Raw genomic sequence first — 20,194 nt, forward strand, 5'->3', positions numbered from 1 at the left:
TCTAAAGTCAGCCCCAGAGATGGGCAAGCGGGCTGGCAGTTACAAGGTATTCCGTAATTGTGGAAGCAGCCGAAAGAGCCGAGTTCGAATTCCAGCTCTGTGAGCCTCGGCATGTCACAGCCCCTCTGTGACCGCACATTCCCCGCGACAGCTGGAGGTAAGCTTAGATGACCCCTGAGATCCATCTGTATGCAGTGACCTGGCTCAGTACTGCACCCAAGCCAGGACTCACCCACCCTACTCTTGAACAGCCTGTACGCCTTTCTGGGGCCAGTATGAACATGGGAACCTCCAAGTCCGGCTGTTCACACTGGCTCAGGCTGGAGGATGTTATGAAATGATAAAGGTGTCAATCATTTAGGCCCCTGGCTAATATTTTCCGAATGAATTACTAAGAAAGATCAGCCTGTCTGAACATCTTCCCAGAGGCCAGCTGCTGGGATGCAGGAGGGCAGGAGGATTCGGGTGGGAAAAGCTACTCTCAGAAGTTCCAGGCCTTTGTCCACAACCTTCTCAAACAGGGAGGCAGTGCCTGGCGGTGGAGCTGTTTCCAGGCTTCTCGATTCTCCCTCTGCACCTGTGGTCTTGGGCCTGGCTTGTGCTGGTCCCCGGGGGGTATTGGGCAGATCAGCTGGGTCCCCACATCTGCCTTCCTGCCAGGCAAGGGGCCACTGTGAATTATCCTTTGCAAATGGCTACTTCTATTCGAGACATGTCCTGCTGACAACTCAGCTGTTAGAACCGTGGCCTTTAGCTTCAGACAGACCTGGGTTTGAATCCAAGCCTGAATCCAGGAAGTGTGGCCTTGGACAAGTCATTGATCTTCTCTGGGCCTCAGTTTCCTTGTGCGGAAGAGGAGAATAATGGTACCTTCCTGTGGGGTGATAGGACGTTAGAGGTCAGATGCGCATGGTACCCCACACAGTGCCTGGCACGTAGCAGGAGCTCATAAATAGAGTTTTTACTATTACTGTTGTTGTTCAATGATTTTTGACTACGGGCTAGACCCAGGAGCAGGGCGGGCTCCTGAGTTTCGAGGGAGCAAGATTGCTTCTAAGAGGACATTGATGAAGGGAAGTGAGACTAGAAATTGATCGTGCTTTGCGCCTGGGGCAGCAAGAATCCAGAGCTGGGCTTTGCCCCGTATTCTGACAGCCCAACCTCCTCTCACTGTAGTCTCCTCACCTGGAAAATGGGGATTAACATTCCCACATGCGGTCCCAGGAGAGATGTGGTTCCGGGTCACCAATGGGGTTCCCCCCTTCCCCAAGTAAACTCGTAGTCTCAGGTACTCACAGCCCTTTGGGAACCCTCTTGGCCAAAATATCTGGGGTTCTTGAGGCCAGGTGTGAGGTGATGGCTGGAACAGAGGGCAGGAGTTTGCAAACTCAGTGCCCTCTCATCTGGCCTGGCTGTAGGGGGCTGTCTACACCCAAGCTGGCAGAGCCCGACACTGATTGTTCAGCGCAGCTGCACATGAGCCAGCCAGCTGGTGTGGCCCCCGGCTGACAAGTATGCAGGAATGAGGCACTCGCTGGGGGCTGGAGCTGAGACCTTGATCTGGGGTCACCAGCATGATTTGGCCCCTTACTCTGAGCTGGCCAAAAGGATCCAGAGGGGCTGCTTCCAAAAAGATGGGGTTTCATGGGGCTAAATGTTACATCCTGCCCTGCGGTCCAAGCCCAGCTGCCTAAGTAAGGATTAGGCCACAGCAGGAGTGGAGAAAGGCCCTGGGGCTTTCATTAGCGGCATCCGCAGTGTGAGTCACTGCTGGGATCCATTTATTTAACCAAAAAGCATTTACTAAATGCCCATCATATGCCAGGAATATAGAGTTGAGCAAAAGGCAGTCCTTGCCTGTAAGAGACTCATAGTCTATTGTAGTTATCCTAAAAGTTAATGTCATTTTGGATTCTGTTATTGGAGGTATTATGTCTGAGATGAGGGAGGTGAGCTCCGTCTCTGTTCTTTGTGGATCCTATTTCCCTCTATAATGTAGTTCTGAGCATCCAAAACGTCTAATTTGTTCCTCTTAAAGAGACCAGGATGGAGGAGATGGGAAACCAGAACTTTCAAGGAGCTATATGGAAAGTGCAGATTTATTAGTAAAAGTCAAGTCCAGATCCTGCAAAGTTGAGAGCAGAGGGAGGATTGTCATGTGGGGAGGGGTCGCCCCGACACTAATTTCCCTGAATTCCACCCACATTGCCCTCCTTAGAGGGGTGGGGTTTAATCTTTTGGGGAGGGCGTGTTTCCTTGCTTGTGCTGTTCCCTGGTTTCAGAGATAAGGCCCAGATGTCAGCTGGCAGGACCCAAAGTGAAGGTGAGGGAGTGACTCTGGAGGGGCCAAGACAGCTGGCTCTCATCACTTTGTGCAGAATCCGCCCTCTCGGAGCAGCGGCACTTGCACAGGGGCTTGTCTGGCTGCTCTTTGTGGTCTCAGGGAAGCGCAGGGGAAGGGGCGAAGAGGTACAAGATCCCACGTGGGCTGAGGTCACAGGGACCCTGAGGCCACTGGGAAGGGGCCCACAGTGGTCATTGAGGGCCCCAAGGAGAAGATCAGTCTTGGGGAGGAAGACACAGAAGTTGGCACCACATGGCTCAGCTACCCTACCCCGGGACAGAGTCTCTGGGTTGACAAACTTGAGTGATCTGGGTTTGGTCTACTATAGGAACCAGAGTGTCTCCCTACAGAAATGGCCACGGAGCCAGCTGTTGAACAGGCAAAGACTTGGAGGCAGACCCTACGTCTGACACCCGGAGCTCAAAGAATTGCTTTGAGAAGATGCATTTGTTTTGCTCCCCATGGCTCTGAAGGACAGAGCGAAGGCAGCAGGTGAAGGCCGCAGCGGGCAGGATTTCGGGAAAAGGGGAGGCAGCACTGCTGGCCAGATGGAGAGGTGGGGCTGCCAGGTTCAGCAAAGCCTCAGCTGACCACAGGGACCTCTGGATCTGGGATGGCATTCTAGACTTGTCCTGAGTTGAAGTGAAGGGGCCGAGACTGCATGCCCCAGTGTCGATCAGTCATTGGATGCCCGCTGCCCTGAGAAGGGGGTGTGGCCTTGGGGTGTGGCCACCTGGCTTTCTTCAGCTAAGGCAATTTCCAAAGGCTGATGGCTGAGGCCAGAGCAGTCCCAGCTGCGGGGGGAGCAAGTCCTTCATTCCTGGAGGGGATCCGGGCAACACTGCGGAAGTCCTTTTTTGGTCATGGGGTTGGCAGTGGCCTGGAGAAGTCCTTGGCCTTGGACTTGCTTGTGGCCAGCAGTCTTGTTTGGCCACAAGAGGGAGTAGCCAGCCTCACTTGGGACAGGGACATGAGTTGCCCAAGGGACTGCCTCAAAGTCCTCCATGCTGGCGAGCCTCCAGCAGGCGTTGACGGCTGTGCTCTGTGAAGGACCCAGCCACCTGCAACCACACTGTCCATCCTCGGCTTGTCTGTATGCCCTTGGGATGTTTGGGGGGGGGAGGGACAAATCTGGCTGCTCTAAGCATTGACCAGGGTTTTCTTGGGACTCTGGTGAAAGCTGCAGGCAGTGACAACCTGTAGCCAAGCTGTGGGCACCCAGGGAACAGTTCTGAGGGTTTTCACTTCTTAATATATCAGAGTGTGGCCAGAATTCAGTTTGAGGAATCCTGCCCTCAACAGACTGGGAACCCGGTCCAGCTCGGTCTCAGGGGACCCTCCTCTCCTTCCTGCAGCCCCTCCGTGATCACACTGCCTCTGTTTCCCTCCGATTCTCCACCAGGCCTGGACCATACCACCTCTTGCGGTGCCCCCTCCCATAGGCACCCCCTCCCCTTTCCTGGGGTCCTCCTTACCTGCCCAGGGTCCGCTCTGGCACACCCCACTTGGAACTTAGTGACCACTGGGCTTCCCTTCCTGAGGACTTGGCATCTGCACAGAAGATTCCAGAACCCCTCTGTGACCAATAGGGTTCCTCTCTAATACTGGGGTATCTGGCAGTGTGCCTTGGGCCAAAGGTGATGGGATAGGTGCTTTTCTTCCTAAATTCATCCAAAAGCCACTGGTCAAAATCCCTTTCACAGTTGACAGTTCTTTTCCTCGTGTGTTTGTGTGAGTGTGTCGATGTGCAGAAGTACGTGTCTACCTTTGCATGAGAGTGTACAGGTGTGCATTTGTATACATGCACATGTGTTGGAGACTCCCAGGAGCTGAGACCCTGGGGAGGTCTGCCCTGCCTGCGTTTTTCTAGGTCAGACCAGAACCTACATGGCCAGAACATTCCAGAGCCAGGATTCCGGGCTTGTGGCCTCTGAGGTTCTCAGCTCTCAGGCCTTGCGTGAGGCTGGTTGCAGCTGGCACCGCCACACATGGAGACGTAGCAGGGCTGTGGGAATGTGGCAATTATGGGCCTTGCAGGGCGGTAACTTCTAGGAAGTTTGCAATCCAGCCTCGGTTTCCCAGGAGCTGCTTCAGGGCTGTTTGTAAGAGAGGCATCCTCGGTTGGCCTCAGTCACCCCTGAAGCCCCGTTCTGACTCTTCAGCTCTGCCCTGGCTTCCTCCAGATCTTTTTGCAAGGAGATGTGGGCCAGTTTGCTGGTTGATGTCCTCTTTGAGAAGAAGGCACTGGTCACTCGGCAGCTCTCTGGTTTCACTCATACTCAGCCATTTCATCATTCTTGCGTGTTCTTGGTCTGTTTCCACCCGAAGCTTTGGCTGGCCCGCATCAAACGCTCTCACAGAGAAGAGCCTCAGGCTTGTGCAGACCCATCGTCTCCCCTCCTTCTCTCCCACTGCTGGGACTCCCAGCCAGCACAAGCGGAGATGAATCTCAGACTGGGCAACTTACCTATCTGCTGGCTGTGCCACCCCGCGGGTTGGAGTTAAGGAAACTGGCCAGAGTGAGACACCTGGTTAATTGGCTGGTGTTGCTCTTTCTCTTTGTTGTAGAAGATAACATCGAGTCACCAGTGGCAAACCACAGTGCCAAGATCTGAGCTGTGACTCCGGGCTTCTCCCTTCCCCATAGAGCCTTGGGCCACTGACTTTAGTCTGTCAGACCTATTAAACAGTTTCATACATCTGTTTCCCCTACTCTCTGGCTCCAGGCCGCCAAGGGGAGTAGCAGGTGGTTACAAGGCAGACTGGGGCTCAGACTGATCCAGATTTGAAGCCAAGTTGCATCCTTACTAGTTTGGACAAGCAACTTGATCCTTTTCAAAAAGGCCTCAGTTTCCTCATCTGTTAAATGGGATTAGTGGTAATTATCTTTCAGTGATGGTTTTAAATTAATAATTATGTAAAAGCTTAATGTGGTTTGGCATATAGGAGATGCTCTACAGATGGTGCTTATTACTTTCACCAACCCCACCATCACCACTGCCACCTACCTCTGTCACCAGCATCACTACCATCATCACCACCACCTACCTCCATCAGCATCACCAGCATCAGCACCACCACCACCATTACTATAGCAGGCGTGGGGTGCCGTGCCAGACCAGGGTGTCAGAGAGAGACAAGGGGAGAGATTGAAAGCAAGAAATGAAGAGAGGAAGGGAGAGGTTGGCATGTGGCTGTTTCAAAGAAGTCCAGTGTGGAGCAGCGGCTGGAGCATTGAGTCAGCCTGTGACCAACAGATCAGGTGGCTCAGCTGGCCCCAGATCCCCAGTTTCAGAACGCCCCCTCTCTAAGATTCTATTCAGACTCACGACCTTCATCTAGGCTGGAATGTTCTGGAGTCTGCAGAATATGTGGAGAGTAGCTCTGAAGCTTTGGAGCCAGGCAGACCTGGACCCAAATTCCAGAGCCACCACTTAACAGTGGAGTGAACTTGGTCAAGTAGCTTCATTTCTCCAAGCCACAGATTCCTCCTCTGAAAAGTGGGAATAGCAGTTGCTGCCTTGGATGGTTTCTGGGCGGGGTGAATGGGGTCACAGATGTCCAGTGCCCAGTGCTCTGCTGGATCCACAGGAGGTGCTCACTTCCTAGTAGTTTCTTCCCTACCGCACCCTGCTGGTCCACCTCCTGCTACAAAAGGGACTGGGTCTCAGAACATTGGGGCCCACCCTTCCTGGTTTGTCCCTAAGAGCCCAGGGCTGCCTGAGGAGAAGCCCTGCGAAGAAAGTGGAGACTGACAGTTGGAGTAGCTGGGTGAGTTTGACCCTGGGTGTCATGTGACTGCCACAGTTCTCTGCTGGCTTGGAGTCTCAGTTTCCACATCTGTAAAATAGAGGTAGTAGCCATCTTTGCATTTTAGGATTTGTTGTGAGGACCGAATGAGACATTGCATGGAAATTGCTGGTGCACAGTAGGGGCTGTTATATTCCTAACGTTGCCATTGCTATAATATTTCCCGGTTTCTGCACTTTCCTGGTGTGGGCGGGTCGGAGAGTGTTTGGTTTCCAGGGTGACGGCATCTCTGCCAAAGGCCAATGGCGGGAGGAGTGTGGATTTGGCCTGGCCACCTCCAGCTGCGTCAGGAAAAGGAGCTGGCATTTCGCTCCGGTCACGCTTGCAGCCTTGCAGCCTGGGCTGACGTGGCTTGTATCCCAGTGAGTCACCTCGCAGCGTCAGAGCCCCCCAAGCTCACCCCAGGCTGCCAGGCAGCCTGAGAAGTGTCTCTGCAACTCAGACGCGTCTCATTCCACCAGGAAGTCTCCCGGGGATTAGTTTCTGCCCATTGCCAAAGGGTCCCTGTAGTCTCTGTGACGCTCGCGGTGCCATCTTCCCGGTCAGAGACTCAAGCCTCTGGCCTGTTTGGTCCCTCCAGCCGCCTGTAAAGAGTGAGTCCAATGAACACGAATGGGAGTCCTGCTTCTGTCACTCACCAGCAGCACAAACGGGGCCAACTGGATTCCCTTCTCTGCCTACAGTTTCCCCCGGAGGGACATTATGACCCTGTCTGACTATGTCTGCGAGCTGCTGTGAGACTAAGAAGAATCCAGTGGGATTGTGTTTGGGAAAGCCCCACGTGACCTTAAAATGATGGAGATATGAGCAAAATTAGAAACCCAATCGTATGTAACTTTGGGCACTTTCTCCCTCTCTCGTCTCAATTTTATTACCTATAAAAGGAAGGGTTTGTGGCAATTGGCCTTCCCCAGAGTGATGACTCATGAAAGAAAAGATTCTGAGTTTAAATAAATTTGGTAAAGACTGCACCTGCCATTCTGCTCATGGCACTTCACAGTGTGTGCTTGTGTATCGAAGACTAGGAGAATCCTGTAGGAAACAAGCCTGTTTAGCTTTGATTAACCCAGATTTTACTAATTTGACTGCAGAACCTCATGAGTATGATTATGGTTATCACTACCACCACAACTATTAACGCGATGATTTGTATTAATTGCTCAATGTACCTTTATTTACCTAGCACGAAACACCCCTTGGGAAATGGCCAGGTGAACAGATGAATGAGGACCCTCATGGCTCTGGCAGACATTGATCTGAGCCCTCTGAGGGGCAAGCCCAAGGCCGGTCAGGGGTCTTGGTGGTCACGCTCTGCCTCTGTGTCCTCCAGGTGCCTTCCTGATCCCATACACTCTGTTCCTCATCATTGCTGGGATGCCCTTGTTCTACATGGAGCTGGCTCTGGGCCAGTACAACCGGGAAGGGGCAGCCACGGTGTGGAAGATTTGTCCATTCTTCAAAGGTAAAGAATGGGTCTGGGGGAGTCAGAGGTTGCCCAAAAAGACTTCTGTGAGCCACTGGAGAATCTACTCCAAAGGTGGGATCTGAGGTGGAACAACTCTCCTGTCATTCACAGGTATTGCCAAGGTCAAGTGCGTTGACCATTCAAAGTTACATGGAGAACATTGGGTGTGTCAGGAGCAGCTTTAGCCTAGAAAAGTCTAGAAACCTGGATTCCAGTCCAGGCTCTGTAGCTGAGTGACCAGAGGGAGTCGGTTCCTTTAGGAGAAATATTCACGGAAGTGTCAGAAGTACCCAGCACACACACCACTACTCTTCCCTCTCGTTTCCATGGCAGACATGATAAATTGATCACGGACCTTTTTTGGGCTCAGCCGGAAAGCTGCCTCATAATCCTTAATACAACAGCCACAACTAATTGATCACAGCTGGGATATAAGAGGAAGTCTGTTGGCATTCAGGACTTAGAGCACATCTGGATAAAATGGCCATAGCAACTGCTATTTCTTGGCCCCGATACCACTGTGAGGATGTGGGGTAAGAATTAGTGTCTCCCAAGCACTAGAGAGCTGGGCCCAGATGGCACTGAGGGCCAGTGTGACTGCTGTGAGCCTCTTCTCAGCTGGCCCGTCTCTTGAGTACCTCCAACATACTCAGTCCTATAATAGATACAGGCTGGGAAAAGAGGCTTATGTGACATGTGTATTAGTTAGGAGTTTTTTTGCTTAATTTCCAGAAATCCCCTCAAAGTGGCTTCAATATAAAAGAAAATTTATGGGCTTATGGTACAGTAAAGTCTAGGAGTTTTTTCTAGCTTCAGGTACAGCTTGATCCAAGTACTTAAATAATGTTATTTGGAATCTCTCGATCTCTCTCCATCTCAAGTCTGTTTTCTTCAGTATTAGCATAGTTCTCAGGCATATTCTCTTCAGGTGCTAGCAAAGCTGGGCATCAGCAACAACAAGATTAAATTCTACCAAGTTTAACAATAACAAAACAAAACAGAAACACCTTGTATCATCATAGCTTCATTAAAGGTCCCAGAGAAGACTCTCGTTGGTTTGACTTGAGTCATGTGCTCTTCTATCAACCAATCACTGTGGCGATGGGGAAGCAGAACTCTGATTGGCCAGGCCTGAGTCACGTGACTACAGCTAGCTCAAGGAAGCAGGGGATTAGCCTCATGCGAACCTCATGTGCTAGGAATGCCTGAGGTAATGCCGGGGAGGCAAAAGCACATCTGCTATAGGAAAAGCCATAGAATTAGCCCTAAAGGGGCTTCTGATACATTCAGGAAGATGAGATTGGTACATGAAGCAGGTGGTTGAAAACAGAACCCAGAGAACACACAGGACTGAAGGTCTAAGCAAGACGTGCTTCCTTGGGGTTCCCCAGAAGCAGGTCCTGAGACAAGGATTCCTGTGTAAGGGTTCCAGTTGTTCTGGGAGGTGATCCCGGGAAGTGCCAGCAGGTGATAGGGGAGGGGAGGCAGCCAATAAGCCAGTTCCACCATGGGCAGGGGGCTCAGTCCCACTGGAAGAGAGTGTTACACGCCTCGGTATCATCCTGCTCGTGGGGCGAGGAGCTGGGACATTTATGCTCCAGTGGCTGACCGGGCTGATCTTGGGGGCATTAAGGTCCTGGCACATCTCACCCACCCGATGAGTGAGCGGAAGGGGCTCCAGTGGCAAGAGAGAGCCCTCAGGCAAAGGGGTGGTGGTGTATGGGGACACAGGCAGGGCTCTGACAATCTGCTACAGAAAAAGAGAGGCATAGGGGTTGGGGAGTGCAGTGGTTGGAGCCACCTCCCTGGGAGAGGTGGCTCCCGGGTGGGCCCGGGAAGCCCCTGCCTGACCCCCGCTGCCCCCCACCCAGGAGTTGGCTATGCCGTGATCCTCATCGCCCTCTATGTCGGCTTCTACTACAACGTCATCATCGCCTGGTCACTGTACTACCTCTTCTCCTCCTTCACCTTCAACCTGCCCTGGACCGACTGTGGCCACACCTGGAACAGCCCCAACTGCACTGACCCCAAGCTCCTCAACGGCTCCGTGCTGGGCAACCACACCAAGTACTCCAAGTACAAGTTCACGCCGGCAGCGGAGTTTTACGAGTAAGTTATTGACCCCTCGTCCTGTTCACCTGGGCGCACCGAGACCTGTGCTGGCAGGACCTGAGCCAAACGCTAAGGAAAACCGCAGAGAGCAGGGGAACACACCAGTCATCGTTGGTAATGTGTACCAAGCAGCTACCCCAGGCCCGACCCTGGGCTAGCAGCGGAGGACACAGCTGTGGACCAGGCAGCTGCAGGAGCTTGTGTTCTGGCACAGGGCATGGGGATGGGGAGACAGTACACTAGTAAACAGCTCAGGGAGCAGGAACGTTTGAGACGGTAGACGTGACCTCCAGTAAAAAAACCCCCACATTTTAGAGACTATAAGTGACCTTAAGAAACTAAAACCAGGTATGTGGGAGAAGGTGATTGTGGGGGGAAAGGAATTTAGTGCAGGTGGTCAGGGAGGGCTTCTCTGAGGAGGTGTCAGAAGAACAGATGCAGTCAGCTAGGGGACCATCTAGGGGCTCAGCCAGCATGTGATGGAGCTCAGCTTGCACCCAAGTCGATCTGATCCTGAAGCTGTCGTCTGGCGGAGCCTGTGCCGCTGTCCCTCTGGGGCTTCCGCGGGGCAGAGCAGCCAGGGCTTGTGAATGACACTCAAGAAACGGGAGGCAGGCCGGCTCCATGCAGCTCAGGGAAATTAGTTAGACCACGTGTGTGTGAGAGGCACTGACTGGTGGTGGAAGACAGAATGTCTTAAAAAAAAGACAAGTTTTAGGTTGAAGTCATTTTACTCTGAGAAAAGTTGCACAAGTGGTCCACAGAGCTCCTGTGTACCCTTCACCAGCTTCCTCTAATGTTGATGCCTCTTCTGACCAAAGAGCGACGATGGAAATCAGAAAATTAACACGCATATGCTACCGACTAACCTACTAAAGACCTTTATTAGATTCGCTAGTTTTCCCACTAATGTCCTTTTCTGGTCCAGGATCCAGCCTAGAGTCCCATTGTGGCACTTAGTTGTCATGTCTCCTTGGTCACCTCCAATCTGTAAGAGTTCTTTGGTCTTTTCTTGAGTGTCATGATCTTGACACTTTTGAAGAGTGCTGGTCAGTTGACCTGTAAAATAGCCCTTAGTGTGGGTTGGTTCGTTCTCTCTTGATTAGACCGAGTTTAGGCATTTTGGCAAGAATATCACAGAGGTGATATTGTACCCTTCTCAGTGCATCGTGTCGGGGGTGCAGGTGCTGGTCTGTCTTATTATGGGGGATGTTAATCTTGATCACGTCTCAGGTGGTACCTGCCAGCTTCTTCCTGTTCAGAGGATGCCTTATTTCCTTTGTAACTAATAAGCGTCGCCTGGGAGCTACTTTGAGGTTATGTAAATACCTTGTTTCTCATCGTACTTTTACCCACAATTCTTAGCATCCTTCAATGATTCTTGCAGGCAAGGATTATTATGGTAGTGTTTGTCTAATTGTGATTTTCTAATCCCCTCATTCCCTCTGGATTAATTGATTGGAATTCTATAAGGAAGAATTGTCTCTTTTCCTCTATTCAGTCATTCATTCATTTACTCACTCGTTCATTCGTTTATATCAGTACGGGCCCATGGATATTTATTTTATTTGTGGTTTTAATCTGTAACCATCATTTATATTGTTGTTCCCTTGAACTCTGTCAATCTCTACTCCATTCTTTTATGTCCTTGAGGTGGGTGATGGTCAACTTGTTTTCGGTCTGCTAATTTAAAATGTCTGCGTGGTGGTCTCTTCAGAATGGAGCATCTGTTATCTTTACTCCTCAGATGAGTCCCATTTTAGCAATGCCAACACAAGTGTTAGCGGATCAACAGAAATTCCGTGTTATAAGCTGTGGGGTGGGACAGGTAAACCCCTCTCAAATCCCACCCCCCAGGTACACCTGGTCTAGAGTAGGGATTGGCAGACTTTTCTGTAAAAGACCAGATAGGAAATATTTTGGGCTCTGCAGGCCGTCCACATCCCTTGCATATTCTTCTTTGTCTTATTTTACCATTTAAAAAGATAAAAACCATTCTTAGCTCACAGGAGGTAACTAAACAGGCCACAGCCCGGATTTGGCCTGGGGGCCGTGGTTGGCTGAGTCCTGGTCTAGAGCGGTGCTGCCGGGTCAAACTTCCTGCGGTGATAGAAACGTTCTGTATCTGCACAGTCCAATACAGTGGCCACTCACCACATGTGGTCATTGAGCAGTTGAAATGTGTGGCCATTGTGACTGAGGAGCTGAATTTTTAATTTTATTTAATTTTCATTAACTTACCTTTAAAAGCTACATGTAGCCAGTGGCTACCATGCTGGATAGTGCAGGCCTAGAGCATAAGAAAAGACAAATTCATAAGCAACAAAACTTCAAGGTCAGTATTCTTCAGTCCTATACATTCCCTAAGCCAAGGACCTGGGACTGAGTCCTGATTATCCTGAGATTGGGGTCACTTAGGACCACTGCCATCCCTGCCATCTCAGTGCAGTGGGGCAAAGGAGATTCAGTTTGGCTAAAAGTGGCCTCTGGAATGTCTGCTGTCTCTTGGGGCTAAGAGTTCGCTAAGGTCCTGGACCTGTGTTCCCTAAGGATTCCAGCAGGCACGTGCATGCAAAGTTGTGTGTTTGTAAATTTGTTGGGAGAGGGTCCACAGTTGTCACCAAATTCTAAATACGTTTACAGCCCCCAAAGGCTGGGAAACATGGCTGTTACTTAAAGCCAGCACCTGTTTAAGGAACAGCATCCTCCGCATCTTCCTATCACATGAACGGCTCATCGCTTACTACGAGTGGCAGGCTTTCTGCTAGCTTCTTTGTGTATATTCTGTTGATTGAAGCCTCCCACCAGCCCAATGAGCTTTCTTTGAACCCAGGCAGGCTGGCTCCGAAGCCCAAGCTCTTCACCCAGTGATTCTAAATCTTCTTGCACGTCAGAATCACCTGAAAAGCTTTAAAACCCACTGATGCTTGGAGCCTAGGCCCTGAGATTCTGATTTCATTGGTCCAAGCCAGGGCGTGAGGGATTTTTATTGACAGCTCCCCCAGCGATTCTAACATCCAGTCAAGGTTGAAAGCCCCTGTCTTAGGCACTGCTCTCTCCTGTCTCAGACAGAACAAGATTCTCACTGCGGTCAGGCTGACACCTCCACAGTGTCATGTCATGGAAAATCTAGGACCTTCTCTGCTCTCCTGAGGGCCAGGGCCTCAGAAAAATCCCAGAACCTTTGGAGAGCTTGTGGGGAAGATTTTAGACCTTCCTAGTTTATGACTGTGGTTTGGACCTGCAGGCGGGCAAGGAAAGTGGGGCAGAGGGCGCTGCTGATAAGTGTAATTGGTTTCATGCTTTTCCTTTATCGTCTTCTGGTGAAGGAAAAAGCATGATTTTTTTTTTTTTTTTTTTTTTGCTCTTGGCAACCCTTGTCCTTATAAATTAAACTGGAAAATGATAGCCTTGTCTCTAGTCTAGTTATTATTTGATTCCTCCTCTGACGTCTTAATGGCAATAGATCTGCCCCAGCAGAGACATCCGGCAGGAGGGAGGTGGGTGGGGTTTGGAGACTCCGGGTACTTTAATTACAGCCCGAAACTTCCTCCTGCTCAGCTGTGGGCAGAATGTGGCGGAAGAAGATGACATTCCTATGTGCAGGGCTGCAGGGGATGGGGGAGGTTGTGGAGAGCAGAATCCAGGGCTATTTCGGCAGCTTCCTGCCCTATGGAGACCCCATCTCACCTTTTAAGACCCCCCCAAGCTTCATAGCTACCATGAGCCGGGCACTAACTGTCTCTTTGTATCTAAGTCCCCTTTAGTCTCCACAGTTGATGTTGGTGGAAATTATTCCCATTTTACAGATGAGAACGTGGAGCCTCAGGTTTTAGATAAGTGGCAGAGCCAGGATCGGAACCCAGGTTCTGACTTGAGGCTCTCACCCCGTACATGGGCCTCTCTCCCGTCTTTCTCCTCCATCCTGTCTGAGTCTCCAATGGGGTGTATTTGGGACGGGAGTACAGGAGTCCCTGAGGGTAGATAGGAGCCTGTCTCTTTCTCACCGTGAGCTGTTTTTGTGAGCTTCTAAGTCGCTAAGCCATGAGCTGCCTCTGGCTTTTTTTTAGTGGCACATCTAAATGTTTCTGCTTTAAAATCGTCACCCTATCTCAGTCTGGGCATCCAGCAAGTAGGACCACCAGTGCCTACGCTGAGGAGGGTAGGTAGTTTTCTCTCTCTCCTCAGAGCCTGCTGGCCAATGCTGTTGCCATCTTGTACTCATTTAAGCTGATGGATTGAACATATCATTCGAGGGAACAAATCCTCTATTCTCCCCAGGCTCCAGGCCTGAAGCCAAACAGCCGGCGGCTAAACGAAACTCTGATGCTCTGTAACTGTGTCTGAAAAAGGGCCCCTTGGTGAACACGTGCCAGCGATAGAACGCTTCTACCCCCTGCCTGTTCCTGGTGGGGAAGAGAACTCCCCCGCACCCCACCTCTGACTCTCTGTGCTTAAATGTCGAGACAAACGGAGCCCATTTGGCCCGTAGACTTCGGAAAGTCTGGACCGTACACTTCACGATGATTCATTTTCATTAAAATGCTGGAAAATGGCAACAAACCCAAGTTACTTGTGCTAAACCCCGAGGCTTGGGCCTGCTCGGGAGAGGAGGCTGGATTCACATTCCTTTTCTTGGGAATCAGTTCGCGAGTCCAGCCTTTTCTCTGAGGAAATGTCTAGACAGCCACTGCGACCCTGCAAGTGGTCTCCACAGGCATATGGGGTCACCTGGGCCCATTATGGGGCATTTCAGCCATCTGATTGGACACTAGAGGCATTTTAGCAAATTTCAAGGAAAGCGCAGTTGGTTCAGTGCCTTCTTTTCATAATTTTAATAGTCACTTTGGGCAAAGGGTTGTTGACACCATTCAACACAGGGCCCATAAAGCAACGGGAAGAAGAGGAACTAAGTGTAAGATGGGTTCACCACCTGATTCTGGGTCTCTCTCTTTTTAGATATGCCCACTCTCTCTTCTCTTCTCTTCCCTTCTCTCCTCTCCTCTCCCTTAGGGCATAGGAGAAGGGTCCAGGTCAGTGCATTATCTCTGAGTTGAGACTAGCAGGTGAGAAGAAGTTTGCCAGGCAGACAAGCTGGGCTGGGAAGTGTGCTTCAGGCTGAGGAACAGAAGGTTCCAAGGCCCAGAGCAATGAGAGCTCCGTATGATGGGGGAATGACAAGGGGCTGGCCATTGCTTGGAGCCAAAGGCAGGGCATGCACTTGGCACGGGACGATGGTGAAAGGCCTCGGATGCTGAAAGGCTTATGTTTTTGTCCTCTAGGCCAGCATTTCACAACTTGGACTCTTTTGACGTTTTGGGCTGGATGATTCTCTGTTGGGGGAGGGGCCGTCCTGTGCATTTTGGATGTTTAGCTGCGTCCCTGGCCTCTGCCCACTGGATACTAGCAGCACCCCCTCCTCTCCAGATGTGAAGGGACCACACAGGAGACAACCAAAAATGTCTCTAGATGTTGCCAAATGTCTCTGGGGAGGCGGGGCAAAATTCTTCCCATGAGAACCACTATTTTAGGTTATAAGGAGCGTTTTGGGGGCAGGAGAGTGACAAAGTTAGAAGGGCACTTCAGATGGCTAGTTCTACAGCAGCACAGACGGTGGATTTAGGGGTACTGGAGGCAGAGAGACCAGAGTCAGGGGAAGATGGGGACTTTATTTATAATAGTCCCGGAGGAAGAGAATGTAGGTCTGGCCTGGGACAGGGCCTAGAGGGTGGGGGTTGGGGGAGCAGACTAAGAGACTGGATTTGGAGGGACCAGGCAGAGGGACTGATTGCAAAGGGAAGCTGGTGCAGGGTGAGTAGTTTAAAGCCACAGCATCCTTCCTGGGGGCTGTGGGGATGGGGACCATCTGGGGAGGGGGATGTGGGCCTTTGTGGGCCTTGATCGCCCACACAGCGCTGCTCATTCATTCACGCATGCTCACTTGCAGAAGCCCTATGCCTTTCCACATCCCCCCTCCCCATCTCTCCCTCTACCACACCTGTGCACCTTCTCTCAACTCACCTGTTCTTCTCCAGGTCGGGCAAAGGCACCAGCTACCTGCTTGGCAGAACCTGCCTGGCTGACTCCCACTGCCGAGTTTTCTGGGCGCTCCCTAGCTCCTTTGCTGATGCCTGCTGCTCCTGGAAGCCTATCAGTGATGACAGTAGTTACAGTTACCATTTGTTGAGCGTTTCCTGGGTTCTGGGCATTTTTCTCACATTCTATAATTTAATCCTCATGAGAGCCATTTTCCTGAAAAGGAAAAAGTCTCAAGATGGGGAATGTTTGCACCAGCTCTTGTCCCCTTGCCTGGGAACTCCATGTGTCCGGACCCATCACCTGCTTGTCCACAGCCATGTCACGAGCTCTCAGCACACTGCCTGGCTCACAGCAGATGTGCAGAAAGAGTTTGTGGCAACGGTGAAAGGATTCAGGCCACACATTAGCTGGTGGCAGGGCCAGGATGGGAGTTCAGGTCTGTCTGACCCCAGAGCCTGGATAATTTCTGTGCCACATTCTTCTGTTTTCCTTCACATTCTTGCAAATATTAGACATCACTTTTAAATGAATGAACAGATGAGTAAATGAATGAATGAAACTATGCAGTGTCAGTGGTGGCCTCCAGACTTTCACCTGTCCAGGGACAAATATAAATTTCTTCCCAAGGATAAGCTAACTAAGTTTCCAGACTTGGGGTTCGTGTTTTCCTCACAAGTCTAGCATCTTCCCCTGTCTTTTGCACTGCTCCCAGTGAGGGCAGCCGTCGGCCTCTGATTCTGCGGGCTCATCTAACGACTCAGGCTTCCAAAATATTTCAAGCCCACTTGTTATGAGCCTCTCTGGGATTTTTTTTTTTCCCTTAGGCACAGGGAGCCAGTTTTATTTTGCCAGGAAAGTAAAGAGTTTCTGGAAGGCTCAAGTTTGTTCTAAAAGAAACCTGTCCTTTGAGCCGGCCTCTAGTTGGGTGGGTCTTGGCTCTCCAGCTGCCCAGTAGAATCAGCTGGGGAATTGAAAAGACACTGGTGCCCAGGCCCCATGCGTCAAGGGTTCTAACTTAATTCATTGAGGGTGGGGCCCAGATACCAGCAATTTTTAAAAAGATCTCCAGGTGATTCTAATGTGCATGTTGAGAAGTTTCTTCTTATTGATAGGGCTCAAAATTATGTTCTTCCTACCTCATATTTCTCTTTGGGAAGGTGGGTAAGGAGAGAGAGGAGGAAAGGGTGGAGGGAGAGTGGGGAGACAGACAGAGAGACAGACAGACAATTGACTGTCCTCTAGCTTATGCATTGCAGGTGTGTAAAATTTTGCCATCAACATGTCCTTCTTTCGGATTAAAGTACTACTTCAAGGAAGGACAATATATTAAGCTCTTTTTGTCTTTCATACTAGTGTGAATTTATTAATCAGCGACTTTCTGAATGGACTCCTGGCTGAGAGCAAACCCCTGTAGAAGGAGATACAAGGAGGTTAAGTGTCTCCGTGGGGAAATGGATGATTCCCCTGGGCAGTGTGAAAGAACTGGACAGAAGGGCTAGGAATTTACCATAAGTCAGAGGAGGAGTTGCTAAGAGAAGCAGTGAGAGTGTGTGGGTGACTGACCCTCTTTCCTTCCCAGTTCCCCTTGGGGTGGTCCTGGGTCTGTCTCATTTTTTCTAGAAGATGGATTGTTGGGTTTAGCCAGCAAGAAAGGTTGTGAACACTTGTTCCTGATCCAACCATCTGCTGTGAGCTAACAGGCCTAACTGCCAGGCTGGGCTTAGCCATGGACCCAGGGGTGGTGACTCCACCTCCTCATCCTGAGAGCCTTGTACCCAGTCAGCCTAATGTTGCAGGAGCAGGCTCTGCTTGAGAAATGAGCCAAGAGCCACAGGAACTGAAAGGGTTGAAAGATTCCTATCAAGAGTGATCACACAGGCCTCCCAGAAGAGGTGACATTGGAGCTGGGCCTTGAATGGTGTCAGGAAGTTTGCAGCTGACTGTACCCTCTGAGCATGAGGCTCAGAGGGGGACCAGGCAGAGACCAGTTCTGGGGGTCCTTGCAGTTCTCTTGGCCTTCCCCACACTTGTCACGCTTTGTGGTGATTGTGCATTTAATAGAATGTAAGTTTCCCCAAGGCAGGGCACTGTGGGTGGGGAGTTCCCCGCTGTGTGTCCGGGGCCCAGGATGGGCCTCTCCCAGCTGGCACTCAGTGAGCAGCGAATGATATGGGTGCAGAGGAAACACCACCCCAAGCTCTTCCCTCTGCCATCAGAACAGTTCTGCTTTCTTTATCCTGCAAGGATGTAGAATTGTGGGGGGAACCTCCCTCCACTGGGACCCGGTCTACCATTTTATCGGCTGATCTTATTTCACCTTTGGTTAGATCCTGACTGACTTTGATTAGATTCTAATTAGCAAATGGTCATTTTGTTTGCATGCTGCTTACCATTCCTTCATTGCAGATCGTACGAGGGACCTCGATATTCTCAGACCTCACAAATGTTTGTTCTATTTGTTTTTATTGAAGGATAAAATATTATAGACAAGTGACTATCATTAAGTGACAGCTCAGTGGGTGTCACACATTGGACACAGCCATGTAACCAGCACCCAGATTAAGAAACAGAACATGGCTGGTCCCTAATGTGTCCCCTCCCAGTCAGTAACTCCACCCCTCACTCCCTAGAGTACATCTTTCCTGATGTCTAACTCCTTAGGTTAGTTGTACTTTATATCAATAGAATCAGACAGAAAGAACTCTTTTACAGAATTATGTGTGAGAGATTCATCCATATAGAGCAGTTGCTGTATAATGTTCTATTTCATAAATATATCATAATTTATCCGTTCTACTGTTGATGAATATTTGAGTGCTTTGCAATTAGGGATTGTTCTGAATAATACTGCTATGAATGTTCTAGAACATGTCTTTTGATGAACATGTGTACACATTGCTGTTGGGTAAATACCCAGGAGTGGAATTGCTAAAGCACAGGATATGCATACTTTTAGCTTTAGTAGATATTCCAGAATAGGAGAGAAATATTTACTTTTGTCTCCATCTCTAGACCAGGGATTCATAACCTCAGCAATATGGAAATTTTGGACTGGATAATTCTTTGTTGTTAGAGGCCATCCTGTGTATTATAGGATGTTAAGGCTATTCTGTGCATTCTAGGATGTTGCCAGTCTCTATTCTCCAGATGTCCGTAGCACAGCCCCCTCCCCAAGTTGTGACAATCAAGGACACCTCCAGACATTGCCACATGTTCCAATGTCCCCTGGGAGACAAAATTGCCCACCAATCCTGTTGAGAACCACCGCTCTAGGCTGTGAGCTCTATGAGGGCAGGGACCCTCGCTCCGTTATTTACCACCACCTCCCCAGGACCTGGAAGGCAGGTGGCACTCAACAGGTTTTGTTACCTTGAAAATTTTTGTTCCTGTTTAAAAAACAACCTTGAGTGGGGAGTCTCCCGAGCCAATTTGCTGGCCCAGGGTAGGGAAATCCTAGACATAGGCCGTGACTGCACAGAGTAGGCCAGAATGATGCAAGGCAGCGGCTAGGGCAGCCCACAGCTCGTCCCCATTGGTGTGCACTGTTGGGCACTGGCCTGTGGTCAAGGCCGTGGTCATCCTCCCTGACACTGTCTTCCCTGGTCCCTTCCCTTCTCCTCCGGTCAGGCGTGGCGTCCTGCACCTTCACGAGAGCAGTGGGATCCATGACATCGGCCTGCCCCAGTGGCAGCTCCTGCTCTGTCTGATTGTCGTCGTCGTCGTCCTGTTTTTTAGCCTCTGGAAAGGAGTGAAGACATCAGGAAAGGTAATATCTTTGTTTCACTTTCAGTTTGGAGATTGGCCTCAAAAAAACCCCATATATATATTTTTTTCTGGCTATAACCAGGTAGTTGGTGAAAAGAATAAGAGGCCGCGAAAGTAGAAAGCCTGAGTTTGCTCCCCAGCTCTGCCACTGGCATGCTGGGAGGCCTGGACAAATCCCCTCTCGTCCCTAAGCCCAAGGCTCCCAGCAGGAGGGTGAGGGTGTGTGGGTGGATTGGGCCCCTCAGAGTTTTCCACCAAAGCTCCAGTAATAGCAGAGACCCAGGAATGGGTCACCCCAAGGGCCTCAGGAATAAGCTTGAAACAATCTATGAATGTGCATTTGATAAATCTTGAATTCTGGCCTAAAACTTTGTGCAAATGTTGCTCCCTTCTCTGGAATAGAACCATTTGCTTCATTATAAAACCAGTCTTTCCCTCCTCTGAATTTTTGAGTAAAAGAGAATGCTCCGGAAGCTATCTAGATGTATCCCGGGCCTTTGTGCTTCCTCTGACACAGTGCTGAGTGTCCCAAGGGTCTTGGTGTCCTGGAGAAAGGAGCACAGGGTTAGATGACCTAGGGGGGTCTGCCAGGGTTGGCATTCTGACCTGGGTGACACTGCTCCCTGCAGTCAGCCCCTCAGGAGTGGAGTATGCTCAGA

General features: G+C 50.4%; 1 protein-coding gene across 2 annotated transcripts in view; it reads left to right on the plus strand.

Annotated features, from left to right (window-relative positions):
• The window catches only part of SLC6A2 (solute carrier family 6 member 2), a 45,635-nt gene that overhangs the window by 4,123 nt on the left and 21,318 nt on the right, over nucleotides 1-20,194 (plus strand). For both annotated transcript variants that reach the window (XM_023637010.2, XM_070261829.1), the window contains 3 exons: nucleotides 7,485-7,616; nucleotides 9,491-9,728; nucleotides 19,398-19,536. In XM_023637010.2, coding sequence (XP_023492778.1) covers nucleotides 7,485-7,616; nucleotides 9,491-9,728; nucleotides 19,398-19,536 — 509 coding nt within the window. The remainder of the gene's footprint in view (nucleotides 1-7,484; nucleotides 7,617-9,490; nucleotides 9,729-19,397; nucleotides 19,537-20,194) is intronic.

The sequence above is a fragment of the Equus caballus genome, chromosome 3 (assembly GCF_041296265.1).
Source record: "Equus caballus isolate H_3958 breed thoroughbred chromosome 3, TB-T2T, whole genome shotgun sequence".
NCBI classification, from domain to species: Eukaryota; Metazoa; Chordata; class Mammalia; order Perissodactyla; family Equidae; genus Equus; species Equus caballus.